Raw genomic sequence first — 14,158 nt, 5'->3', positions numbered from 1 at the left:
TCTGAATACTTTTAGGACAGATCAGTTTCACTTAATTTTAGGAGATGTTGAAACAAAGCAGATCTTTTATTGGTGTATTGTTTAATTTCTTGATTTCCCCATATTTGTATTTGTGTATTCATTAAAGTCTCTTCAGGCTAGAAGACCATGTTCTGTGCCTCCTCAGGACACAGTTACCTCATACAACTACCCCCAGAAGGTAATCTTTATAGTTTTATTTTTCAGTTAGTTAAAGTGGTCTGAGCAGAGGAAAATGAATTTTTTCTGTTGGTTCTCTTTTCCCTTCATCATACTTCGAAGAAGCTGCTTATATTTATATGTTTAGTATTCTTGTACTTTCTGGTGCCTGGTACAGTATTTAGTAAATTTATTAACAAATTGACTGATCTACTCTGTTTCAGACACTCTTCTACGTGATGACACTAAACTATTCATAGTCTGTCTACTCTGAACCTCTTATATAATGAATGAGTTAAATGTCAGTTACCTATCAAGTCTGTGTCATTTCCTGAAAATTAAAATGTAAAGCTTTCCTATAGAATGGGGAGCTGGCATCAGAAAGGTAGCTGAAACCATAGCAGTTAGTAAGATCATCCTGCGAAAAGGAAGAGATTGAGAAGAACTTCTAGAATAGAGCCTGTGTATCACCATTTAAAAAATGGCTACAGAAGGAATAGCCAAGGAGGGAGGAAAGCAGGAGAGTGTATTACTATGGAAGTCCAGGAAGAAGATATTTCAATGAATAGTCGTGTCAGTTGCTGCCAAGCAGTCAAGCAACATAAAGAATTAAAAAGAGTCTACTATGACTTGTTGTCATGGAGATCACTGTGACTTTGGATATAATTTCTGAGAACCAGAGAGGGTAGAAACCACATTGCAATGGGTAATAAGAAAATGGAGACTACAAGTAAGGATGGTATTCATGAAGAAGATGCTGTTATCATTTATTGAACATCTCTCTGTGCACAGCCCTGTATTGGTGCTGTGGCCTAATCAGAAAAACAAATTGCAATCTCATGAAGTTAAAAAAAAAAAAAAAAACCAAAGAACACTTTTTTTAAAGTGTGTTTGTATGGGGAAATATATGTGCATGTTAAAAATGCAGTATAAATTTCTAGATAATATTCGAGAAACCCAGAGGTTACTTGTTTGTTAAGAGAGGAGCTAAGCAGATGGAAGACAGGGGTTGGAACGAAATTTTTCATTGTATATACAATTTTATACTTGGTTTTTGAATAATAATAATGTATTACCTTCCAGAAAAACATTAAAAAAGTAAAGCTCTCAAAGTAATCTGGGATTGTCTAAAAGAAATAACCTTCCTATATTAGGTTTACATGAAGATTGACTTCTTGGTGTTATCAGAATACTATTTCCTGAAATTTAGGATCAGATAAGAGACTAATATTATTTGAGAAACCAAACTTAAAGTTCTAAAATTTCTTCCACACTTACAGGTGATGGTAAATTCTGCAGCAATTGCAGCTTCCTGTGCCAATAATGTTCCAGCTCCAGTCTTACCTAACTGTGCAGCTGCTAATCAAGCTAGTTGTACCACTTCAGTTTCCTCACAGAATGGTATACAGCCTCTATGTGTATCTCCACCTACACAAGGCAGGCCAGGTAGGTTATTAGTGGTTGCTTACTTTGGAAGCTTCTTTTTCTATTCATGGACACGCACATACAGCAATTCTAGTTATTAGGTAAAATTACTTGAATCTCCAGTATTAAGTTTGTTTAACCTACTTAATAATGTATGTTCTGTAGTTGAGGAATCCATGAGATTTGAGAGTCAGGGTTTCAATTTTTTTTCTTGCAAATTTGGCTTTGATATGATTTCATGGGTATCATTTTGCTACCCCACTGAAAATTTAGAGGACTTGTACTAGTTTTTCAAATTTTGAGGTAAGTTTTATTATACTAAAATTAAGGTAGAGGTGTTTCACACTCTTACAGAATGAAAAGTTTGGCTATAGAATTTAAGAGATCTGGGTTAAAATCTTGGTTTTACAACTTACTAGCTATGTAACTTTGGGCAAATTATTGAATCTTTCTTACCTGTAAGCTTGGAGGTACTCACAGTACCAGTTTATGAAGTTGTTGTAAAATTTCATTGAGTTAATATAATTTAAAAATTCTCAGCAGAATTCTGGGAAAGTGGTGGCAACCACAGCATAGTTTTTCAGTCTGTGTCACCAAATAAAAATGGAAATAGAAAAACCAGAACCCACTGGACAATGCTTAACAACAAAACTAGGCGACAAGGTCTCCCCATGAACCTTAAAATTTAAGCAGGTAGGGTCAAACCACCAGGCACGAGATCTGCATGCTGTCAGGGTCTATATGGGAGCAAGAAGACAGAAGCACCGGGGATGTTGTCTGATGGACCTGAGAACAGAAGAACCCTGAAAGAGCTAATAAGAATTCACTGGAAAGTGGGGCAGCCAATTTGGAAGGAGCAGGTAAGACTGGGAAGGGATTTGACCTCTCCAATACTCGGTGAGTGCTTTGGGTACATGGTAAAAGGACTGAAGGGCTTGGAACAGTTTGGCCCCTAAGAACTCTCAAAACTGACTTTGGCAGGACTACCTTTGGGATAGTATTCCTCTCTGGGGAGAAACTGCTGAGAGTGGAATCAGAACTGATGAGGATAGGGAAAAGAGCAGGTCCAGACTGAAGTTGTGGAGAACAGAGCCAAGGAATATTAGAAAGTAATCATGTTTTAAGCACTATATAAAAAGCAGTCGAGAGCTATATGAAGTTAGAAGAGCTTTCTTGTGTTCCATCTCCTTTCAGAGTTTGTGAAAAATAATTTCACATAAAAATGAATGAAAGAAAAGCCCTACATATATATATATATATACACACAGAGGTGTTTTAAGGGGAAAATGATGATATCCCCTGTAGACAGTAAAAGCATGTCATAAATGTGCACACTAAACAGAACTTAACCAACAGCTGTTTCAAAATGAGATAAAGACATTAATAAAATAATACAAAATATTAAAACATAATAAACTCAAGAGGAGGTGAAAGAACTCAGAAAAGCATTAGAAATGGAAGAAAGTCATTTTGGTAATGAAGACTAAACTACAAAGAACATGACCAAGTATATACAATAGATAATGCTTTAAGAGAAAGATGTAAAAGGGGGTAAATCTAAAATGAAAAAAAAAATGAAGAGAAAGACTCAAAAGTGACATATTGAAGTTAAGCAAAGGATATCTAGCACTGATAGAAGTTCTGAAGAAGAAAACCAACGTAAAGGAAAAGAGTACTAAAATGGGTTTGGGTGGACTACAGGAGTTGGTGATGGACAGAGAGGCCTGGCGTGCTGCAGTTCATGGGGTCGCAAAGAGTCGGACACAACTGAGCGACTGAACTGAACTGAACTAAAAACTACAATTCAGAAGATTTTCCTGACATTAAAAATACTTTAGAACCGATACTGAAACAGCCCTCAGCATAACTGAGAATACTGAGCTAGAACAGCCAACACCAGGATATTCTAGTAAAACAACTGGACTTAAAGTGCTTTGTTTATCTAGATAAAATAGCCTATGGAGTATAAAGGAAATAAAATGATGATCATCCAACTTAGACAGCAGTGCTTCAGCTAGAAGAAAATGGAGTGACATTTAATGAAAGAATACGTGAACCAAAGATTTTATATCCAACCAAACATTTGCAGGCTTAAAGGGTAATATATAAGAATTCAGAGAATATTGTTCTCATGAGTACTTCTCGAAAAATCTACTAAAGATACGCTGTCAAGCAAGGTAATCACTAGCCACATAGGACACTTTAAATTTTAATAATTGCTATTAAGTAAAATAAATCTTCAGTTGCTCAGTCACACTAACCACATACCAAGTGCTCAAAGCCACATGTGGCTAGTGCACTGTATTGGACAGTGCAGATACAGAATATTTCTGCCAAGGAAAGTCGTATTGGATGGACAAAGTATTGAAGAATGAATTTTGACTTTTAGACCACCAAAACAGAGACATCAACATAAGACTTGATTGTGAATATTAAATACGTATTTACACAAAATAAGGGCTGAGAGGATGATGATACGCTATGTAAAAGCCTTATGTTTGAACAATGTAGATATAGTATAGCTATTTTTAAAAATGGCAGAATTGAGAGACAATATGCCAAGCATTTTTTAATGCTTTCAATGAACACATCAGGTTCTGTATAGCAATCTATACTTACTTGTTATTCAGAGACTATAATGTCAGCTACAGTACATGAAGTGTGGGATATTCCAATTTTATGCCCTGTGTCCTTGCATGCCAGGTCTCAGTATGGAAGAAAGGTAATACAGATATATATTAAAAAAGGCTAAGGAAAAACTTTTATGGTATTACATTACATTTGAATTGGAAATATCAATATGAACTTGAAGTATTTTATCTTTAAATTGATTTCCTAGCTCTGTCTACTGAAAAGGCCTAGAAACAATGAGTATCTTTAGCATTCAGTTTGTGACACTGAAATACCATTTCTCACTTAAAACCAAACAGCTTTGTGGAGAAATTTCTGGTTCCATGTTTGGGCAGGAAATGTTCAAGATGAGCCTGGATCATCTTGTCATGCTAGACGGCAAGGAAGCTACCAAAGAGTACTGGGGTCATGTCAGAAGGACTCAAGAGCCATCTTGGAGAGGTTCTCACTGGCCAGAGATGCAACAGTTTGAGCTTGAATAATGATCATTGTAATAGGTTGAAACATATCAAATATATTTAAAAGTTCCTGATGATATTTTAGAAATTGTTACCTTGTGATTAACAGATACAAACAACTATACATAAAATCAATGAAAAAAACCAAGGATTTACGGTATAGCACAGGGAACTCTATTCAATATCTTGTAATAACATATAATAGAAAATAATCTGAAAAAAAATATATATATATATAACTGAAAAAAATTGGTTCTCTTAAGAGGATGATATGAAATAATTTTGCTTTCTTGAAAACTGGACAATATAGTGAAAGAATCAAGTATTTATCCTACGTTTCTTATATGAACTTTCCTACTGGGATAACCAAATAGTAGTTGAGGGGAAGTATTTCTATATATTAGTATTCTGATCAGTGAAAAAGAAGTGGCAGAATATGCTCATCTTGCAGTCCTTAACTGACTGAATGGATGCACATTAAACAGCAATACTTTCTAAGACTGCAAAGATAGACGTTGCCTATAGACTGTTAAAGGAATCAATCTTGAGTCTGATCTAGTCTTTTGGATATAGTTGCCTATTTACAGGAAAGACAAGAACATGTTGAAATGCACAGTGAGTATGTAATCAGCAAAATCTAGACTGGGAAACTCAACAAGTCAAGGGTTCCTTGAAAGAAAAATTGAAAGGAAATGACAGGGATGGAGAAAGGACCAAGAGATTGAAAGAGATTCAGGATCTCAATTTTTAAAAACTTCCTTAGAGATGCATATTTGGGTGACAAAATGCTTAAAAATACAAAGTGATCACTATGAAAGTCAGAATAATGATTGATTATGGTGGGGTAAGAGGATGGTGGTGGCTTCCCAGCTGGCGCTAGTGGTAAAGAACCCGCCTGCCAGTGCAGGAGATGCCAGAAACAAGGGTTTGATCCCTGGGTGGGGAAGATAACCTGGAGGAGAGCATAGCAACCCCCTCCAGTATTCCTGCCTGGAGAATCCCATGGACAGAGGAGCCTGGCAGGCTACAGTACATAGGGTTGCAAAGAATTGGACGTGACTGAAGCAACTTAGCACACAGCACTCAAGACTGTGGTGATTGTGATGGGGTGCATGGAATGTTTCTGAAATGGTTGGCAAACTTCTTTCTTACCGTGGATAGTGTCCAGTTGAAAAGAATTTCTTGAATTTGTTTTCTGTATCTGTTTTATTTATAATGTAAAAATTGTGTGCTTAGCCACAGTTCCTGGAACAAAACATTCTTTATATATATATGTGTGTGTGTGTGTATATATATATGTTCATTAATGATCTCAGAAATTTTCCATTGAAAGTGTTAATGTAGACAGTGGCTTTATTACTTTGTGCCATTAATTGTTGGGCTTCCCAGGTGGCGCTAGTGGTAAAGAACCTGCCTGCCAATGCAGGAGGCTCAAGGGATGCAAGTTCGACCCCTGGGTCAGGAAGATCCCCTGGAGGAGGGCATGGCAACCCACTCCAGTGTTCTTGCTTGGAGAATCCCATAGACAGAGGAGGCTGGCAAGCTACAGTCCATGGCATTGCACAGAGTCAGACACGAATGAAGCAACTTAGCAGGCATGCATGCTAATAATAGTAAGGGAAAGTGTTAGCTATCTGCTTCTAGCAGATGTCTGAGCTTAAAAAACAAGCAATATGTGAATCAAACATTGTAATACCCCATTTATGAAGAATGATGAAAACTATTCTGTAAATTCCAGATTTGTGTTTTTTGTAGACATTTCTAAAAGTGTATGCTCCCTTCGTTTTACTTTTTGTTGTGTCTCTTGTGAACCTCAGCTATAACTCTAATAGGTAATGACTGCTTTTTAGTTGTTCTTTATCATTCCTGTCAGTCCTCTAGATAAAACTCATGTTTCCCCTTGTTCTGCACATGTGTCTGTCTGGCAGCCCCATCCCATCTTCCTTTAAGTCACTTCTTACCTGCCAGGTAACTAGATGCCATGATTGCTTTTATTATGAGTGTCTTCATAGGCATTAAATCCTGTTAACTGATTTTTTTGGTAACTGTTTTGCCAGGGCCAGAACTAGTGACTCACTTGCTTTGGGTGCAAAATTTAAGGGAATGTTTAAAAAAAAAACAGTGATCAAGATAAATAACACTTTAATGCACTATATATAAAAAAGATTAATACAAAAAAAGAATCCATGATAAACAAAGTATCAAAAATTTTTAAAAAGACAAGAACTGTCTGTTGGCCATACTTAGGATGAGGTGAGTGAGGCAGTCACTCTTGGGGTCATGCAAGTGTAAGCTTGGATCCTGTCTTTTAGAATGTTGATATTTTATTCATCATGGATTGTTTTTTTTTTATTTTAATTTGGTGGCCCTTTAAAATTTCCACCTCACTGCACTTTAGTCCTGGCCCTGCCCATTCTCTAGAGAATCCAAATCTTCACGTTCTCTTCTGAAATGTCCTGAAGCAGCGTGCAGCTGCATGGACAAGTAAATAAACTTTCTCAATGCATTTCATTGGTTTTCATTCACATTTTAGAAAAGTTTGCTTCCATTTTTCTGGGTCCCTTCTTTGAACTATACCTGTTAAGCCTGTTTGGAGCCCCATTAAATCTGTGAATGAGATGCTCATGCATCTCTAGAGCAACTGAAAGTTTTAAAAGTTCTTTCTTATGGAGTATATTATAATATGCATTTTAAAATAAAGGTGAGTTCAGACAAAGTAACCACCAAATTTCTTCTGTCCTTGATTCTCTCAGGCCCGTGAGAACTTATTTAGCTACTTGTATGTCTAGTAGTTGGTTTTTACCTTGTAATCATCATCACTTCTACTTTTTTTTTAGATAATTGAACTCATTTAAGTTGCTTTTTTTGAAAAAAAAAATGGTGTTATTTGAGTGTTAATTTAGAAGAAATGACTGAGGCTTTTTTGAAGCCATTATTTTATAGAAAACAAATCCATAAAGTCCTTAGAGCATTTGGAGATGTTCTAAAAATTAAATTCCTCTTCCAAAACTGTAAAAGCAGAGATTTCCACATGCATGACAAAACTCCAAAATCGAAAGTTATTTGAACAAATTTTTTAAATGTACTGTTTAATTTAGATACAGTAAAATTCATTTTTGGTGCCCTGTTCTATGAATTTTAACAGTGCATTGTACAACCACCACCAAAACCAAGAGAGAACAGTTTCAACACCCCCAAAAGAGTTAGTTATCAAGTTTTAAATCACCCTAAGACTTACATTTCCTTTTGCTGTTGGCCTGTAGCTATATAAAGGTTATATTGTTGTTGTTGTTCAGCCACTAGGTCCTGTCCAAATCTTTGTGACCCTATGGACTGCAGCACGCCAGGCTTCCCTGTCCTTCACTATCTCCCAGAGTTTGCTCTAATTCAAGTCCATTGAGTCAGTGATGCTATCTAACCATCTTATCCTCTGCCAACCTCCTTTCCTTTTGCCTTCTGTCTTTCCCTGCATCAGGGACTTTTCCAGTGAGTTGGCTCTTCACATCAGGTGGCGAAAGAACTGGAGCTTCAGCTTTAGCCTCAGTCCTTCCAATGAATATTCAGGGTTGGTTTCCTTTAGGATTGACTGGTTTGATCTCCTTGCTGTTCAAGGGACTCTCGGGAGTCTTCTCCAGCACCACAATTCAAAAGCATCAATTCTTTGGTGCTCAGCCTTCTTTATGGTCCAAGTCTTAACATATGTACATGACTACTGGAAAAACCATAGGTTTGAATAAATGAACCTTTGTTGGCAAAGTGATGTCTCTGCTTTTTTAATATGCTGTCTATGTTTGTTAATACCTTTTCTTCCAAGGAGCAAGCGTCTTTTAATTTCATGGCTGTACTCACCATTCACAGTGATTTTGGAGCCAGAGAAAGTAAGATCTCTTACCGTTTCCATTGTTGCCACATCTATTTGCCATGAAATGATGGGACTGAATGCCTTGGTCTTAGTGTTTTGAATGTTGAGTTTTAAGCCAGCTTTTTCACTCTCCTCTTTAACCCTTCCCTAGAGGTTCTTTAAGCTTTCTTGGTGGCTCAGACGGTAAAGCGTCTGCCTGCAATGCGGGAGAGCTAGGTTTGATCCCTGGGCTGGGAAGATCCCCTGGAGAAGGAAATGGCAATCCACTCCAGTACTCTTGCCTGGAAAATCCCATGAATGGAGGAGCCTGGTGGGATACAGTCCATGGGGTCACAAAGAGTCAGACACAACTGAGTGACTTCACTCACTCACTCATCTGCATATCTGAGGTTCTTGATATTTCTCCCAGTAATCTTGATTCCTGCTTGTGATTCATCCATCCTGGCATTTCACTTGATGTACTCCACATATAGGTTATCTAAACAAGGTGACAGTATACAGCCTTGTCTTTCTCCTTTCCCAATTTTGAACCAGTCCATTGTTCATGTAAGGTTCTGACTATTGCTTCTTGACCCACATACAGGCTTCTCAGGAGACAGATAAGGTGGTCTGCTATTCCCATCTCTAAGTATTTTCCACAGTTGTGATTCACACATTCAAGGATTTAGTGTAGTCAGTGAAGCAGAAGTAGATGTTTTTCTGGAACTCTCTTGCTTTCTCCATTATCCAGTGAATTTTGGCAATTTGATCTCTGGCTCCCCTGCCTCTTTGAAACCCAGCTTGTGCATCTCGGTTGACATACTGCTAAAGCCTAGCTTGAAGGGTTTTGAGCATAACCTTGCTGGCATGTGAAATGAACAAAGTTGTTCTATGGTTTGGACATTTTTTGGCATTGCATTTCTTTGGGATTAGAATGAAAACTGACCTTTTCCAGTCCTGTGGCCACTGCTGAGTTTTTCAAATTTGCTGGTGTATTGAGTGCAGTACTTTCACAGCATCATCTTTTAGGATTTGAAATAGCTCAGGAGGAATTCCATCACCTCCAATAACTTGGTAGTAATGCTTCCTAAGGCCCACTTGACTTCACACTGCAGGATATCTGGCTCTAGGTGAATGACTACACCATCATGGTTATCCAAGTCCTTAAGATCTTTTTTGTATTGCTCTTCTGTGTATTCTTGCCACCTCTTCTTAATCTCTTCTGCTTCTGTTAGGTCCTGTTTCTGTCAGGAAACTGTTTATGTCCTTTATTGTGCCCATCCTTGCATGAACTGTTCCTGTGATATCTCCAGTTTTCTTGAAGAGATCTCAGTCTTTCCTATTTTGTTGTTTTCATCTACTTCTTTGCATTGTTCATTTAAGAAGGCATTCTTATGTCTCCTTGCTATACTATGGAACTCTGCATTCAGTTGGGTATATCTTTCCCTTTCTCCCTTGCCTTTTGCTTCTCTTCTTTCCTCAGATATTTGTAAAGCCTCCTCAGACGGCCATTTTGCTTTCTTCCATTTCTTTTTTCTTTGGGGTGGTTTTTGTCACTGCCTCCTGTGCAGTGTAGCCTCTATTCATAGTTATTTGGGCACTCCTGTCTGCCAGATCTAATCTCTTGAATCTATTCATCACCTCCACTGTATAATCATAACGGACTTGATTTAGGTCTTACTTGAATGGCCTGGTGGTTTTCCTTTCTTCAGTTTAATCCCGAATTTTTCAATAAGCAGTTCAAGATCTGAACCACAGTCAGTTCCAAGTCTTATTTTTGCTGACTGTGTAGAGCTTCTCCATTTTCAGCTGCAAAGAATATAATCAGTCTGATTTTGCTATTGACCATTTGGTGATGTCTGTGTGTAGAGTCCTCTTGTGTTGTTAGAAAAGGGTGTTTGCTATGACCAGTGTGTTCTCTTGACAAAACTCTGTTAGCCTTTGCCCTGCTTCATTTTGTACTCCAAGGCCAAACTTGCCTGTTACACCAGGTATCTCTTGACTTCCTACTTTTGCATTCCAGTCCCCTATGATGAAAAGGACATCTGTTTTTGGTGTTAGTTCTAGAAGGTCCTATAGGGATTACTTCTGATACTTGGCCTTAAATTCCTTTTGCTAAGTTACCAGAATAACAAATCAGCTTATGTGGACAACACTTATACTAAATTAAGTGTTCTAAAACTCTGAATTTAAACCTTTATTGACTGCTGAGCCTAAACTTTCTATAGTTCTGAGGGTTAAAATTATAATACAGGTAACACAATGATAAAATTTAGTACTTGAATTTCAAAGTCAGCTAAGATGTTCAATTAAACTTGAAAGGTTGTATCAGTAATCTTTCAAAAAATTTAACAAATTTATCTAACATAGTATGTATATATGAAGATATTTATTTTAACTAGGTTGGAGCTTCATTGTTTCCTTTATCATCATAGAGGAACATATTGATATTTAAACAAAATTGTATTTAAATTTCTTTTGTCAAAAACTGTGAAACTCCTAAATGAATCTTTTTTTTAAACTATAGTAACAGTTACAGAAAATTAAGGGAAATAAGGTAGTTCATGTAGCCTGTCTGTTTTAGATTCTGTAGGTCATCACAAATGGAACCGTTACGATTCAGAGTTCTCTATATTCCTCTGATACTACCAAGTAGAAATCTTCAAGGATTGCTTAAATTTGTAATCTGTGCAATTTAGTCTCTCCTATTAGTGTCTACATCTTGTGGTTTTGCAGATGGCTGAAAACATCCTTAACTTTGTATTAAGCTAAGTGAAAATTTTGCTTTAATAGTATTTATGTACCTGTTCAAAATCTTGGTATTCAAACCTTGTAGTTTCCAGTTTTCTTTTTTCCTTTTAATGTCAAGTAATTTCCTTAACTCAAAATAACCTATGTTGAACTCGTTTTCAGTTGGCATGTCTAAAAGAATATGGACAGTTTACCTTCTAAGTTTTTGTTTTTAAGTCAAACCATAAGACTTAGAGAGTTGCTTGTTGGAATTGAGAACACAAAAGAAATAGATGAGCTACTGCTTATAAGGTGTTACAGTTGTGCATCGCTACTTCGTTTTGTTTCTTTTGTAGTGATTGCTTCACCATCGTATCCATATCTCTCTGCTCCTATTCCTGCTGCTGCTGCCCATCTACCACCTCCACCTCCTCCACTACCACCACCACCTCCTCCTCCTCTTGAGGTAGGAGAGGCTTCAAACTTAGCACCACCACCTCCACCTTATTCCTGTGATCCAAGTGGCAGTGATCTGCCTCAAGGTAAGTAGATTTTGAGACTTAGGTGAGGGTTCTTTAGGTCTGTTTTTCTCTCTTTAATTTTAGAGCATGTCTCTCTTTGATTGACCAATGAGGGTAGGGTGGGGGGACCAAATGGAAACTGAGAGCAGTGCTGGGGAAATGACTAAGGAAAGGAGCAACTGAAAGCTGAGAATATCTTTTGCATCATCGAGAAGAGGATGATTGAGCTGACTCATGCTGCTTTTCTAAGGTAGCTACATGTCTGCCCTAAAGAAGATTTGCAGCTGGGTATCTGTTCTCAACTATTTTTCTTGAAAAGTAGGAGTTGATAACAAAATATTCTCCGTTTCTTTTACTTAATGCCCACCACAAGTACATGAAATTGTTGCATTATTGATATTTAGGATTCCAACTGAATTTTGAGGAATTGGAAAAGGTTTTTGGGAGAGGAGTTGTTGGGGAGGTCTGGTCTGCCTTGAATTTCCTTAAACTAAGGATAGCTTTCCATTGGAAGTTTGTTGTTACCCCTCAGTGTATCCCAAGAGAGAATCGTAATTGAAAGTTGTTTGTAGCTTATTTATACTTTCTTTTCTTTTCTTTTTTGATGTAACTTTCCATTGATTCTTTTAGCTGCTTCTCTATTTTATTTTATTTTATTTTTTTTCAGCCCCTAAGGTAGTCTCTTTCATGCACTGGAGAAGGAAATGGCAACCCACTCCAGTATTCTTGCCTGGAGAATCCCAGGGACGGCGGAGCCTGGTGGGCTGCTGTCTGTGGGGTCACACAGAGTCGGACACGACTGAAGTGACTTAGCAGCAGTAGCAGCAAGGTAGTCTTCAAGATCTTCAACTTCATTCTGTTGTTTTTCTCTTCCTTAAAAGTTGATATCAACCTTATGTAGATGATTTCTAAATCTGTCTGGCCTTGGCCTCTACTTGCTGCTGCTGCTACTAAGTTGCTTCAGTTGTGTCCAACTCGGTGCGACCCCATAGATGGCAGCCCACCAGGCTCCTCCGTCCATGGGATTTTCCAGGCAAGAGTACTGGGGTGGGTTGCCATTTCCTTCTCCAGTTACTTGCTAGACAGTTCCATTTGGCTTTCTTTCTTTCATTTCAGATTCACTCTGTCTGTAATAAAATTCATCTTTATCTCCCTTTTTTCTTCTCTTTATGCTATGTAAAACATTGACTCTTCTCCTTGGTTTTCTATCTTGTTAATAATGTATCATTTCCACCTATTTCACCCAGGATCTAAACTCTGATCCCTTTACTCCTCTCCTTTCACCTACCTACCCTTGCCCAAGATCTTCTCAGCACATAATGCTGATTATCGCATTTTCCAACATTTTATTATGGAAATGTTTAAACATAAATTTGAATTATAAAATGAATATTCATATATCTACCACCTATATTCCTTTGTAAACATTTAACTATACTTGCACTACTATGTATTTCTGTTTTTTCCTCCATCCATCTCTCTGTTCATCAATTAATCCATCTTTTTGGTGCATTTCAAAGTAAGCTGTAGACATCATTCTTCCCCATAAAAACTTCAGCATACATATCATTTACTAGAGTTTGAATCTATTTTTTCTTTTGGTGTGATGTCTACGTATAATGAAATGAGCAAAGCTTATGTGTACACTTGCTGAGTTTTGACAAATGAGTATGTGCACCTGTATAACCCAAATACCCATCAATGTATAGAACATCATTATCCCACAAAGTTCCCTCATTCCCCTTCCCAGTCGTTCCCCACCCCTATCTCTCCTTCCCCTTAGAGATAATCACTATTCTGATATTTTTCTGCCCTAGTTTTACCTGTTTTAAAATTTCATGCGAATATAATCATACAATATGTACTCTTTATGAATGGCTTCTTAAACTCAATGCAATGTTTTTGAGACTCTTCCATGTTGCTTCATATATCGGTAGTCTGTTTGTATTGCTGAGTAGTATTTCATTGTATGGGTATTCCACAGTTTGTCCATTCTCCTGTTGAGGGACACCTGGACTGTTTCTAATTTGGGTCTGTTATGGATAAAGCTGCTATGAATATGCTTGTAAAAGTCTTTGTGAACATGTGTTTTCATTTCCCTTGGGCAGATACCTAGGAATGAAATTGATGGGTTTTAGATAGGTGTGTGTTTAGTTTTATAAGAACCTGCCAGTCATTCTTCCAAAGTTGTACCTTATCTCCTACTTTTACAAGAACTCTGTGCACCTGGTTTTCTACTTCTAAGCCTTTGCTAACATGGTGAACCTACTCACATTCTCCCCGCCCCCCCCACTCTTCCATCTAACTTCCTATTTAAATCCTATCATTTTCATGATCCCACCCCAATTACATTTCAAAGTGATGTTTTTGAGTTC

At 37.4% G+C, this 14,158-nt stretch overlaps 1 protein-coding gene across 1 annotated transcript in view; it reads left to right on the top strand.

The window, feature by feature from the left end:
- ALG13 (ALG13 UDP-N-acetylglucosaminyltransferase subunit) overlaps positions 1–14,158 on the top strand; it is a 78,176-nt gene that overhangs the window by 55,961 nt on the left and 8,057 nt on the right. Inside the window, 3 exon segments of the mRNA XM_081566416.1 lie at positions 128–199; positions 1,458–1,623; positions 11,619–11,804. Coding sequence (XP_081422542.1) covers positions 128–199; positions 1,458–1,623; positions 11,619–11,804 — 424 coding nt within the window.

Source organism: Giraffa tippelskirchi, chromosome X, assembly GCF_054371585.1.
Source record: "Giraffa tippelskirchi isolate mGirTip1 chromosome X, T2T-mGirTip1v1.2.pri, whole genome shotgun sequence".
NCBI classification, from domain to species: Eukaryota; Metazoa; Chordata; class Mammalia; order Artiodactyla; family Giraffidae; genus Giraffa; species Giraffa tippelskirchi.
This window is presented reverse-complemented; position numbering and strand designations above follow the sequence as displayed.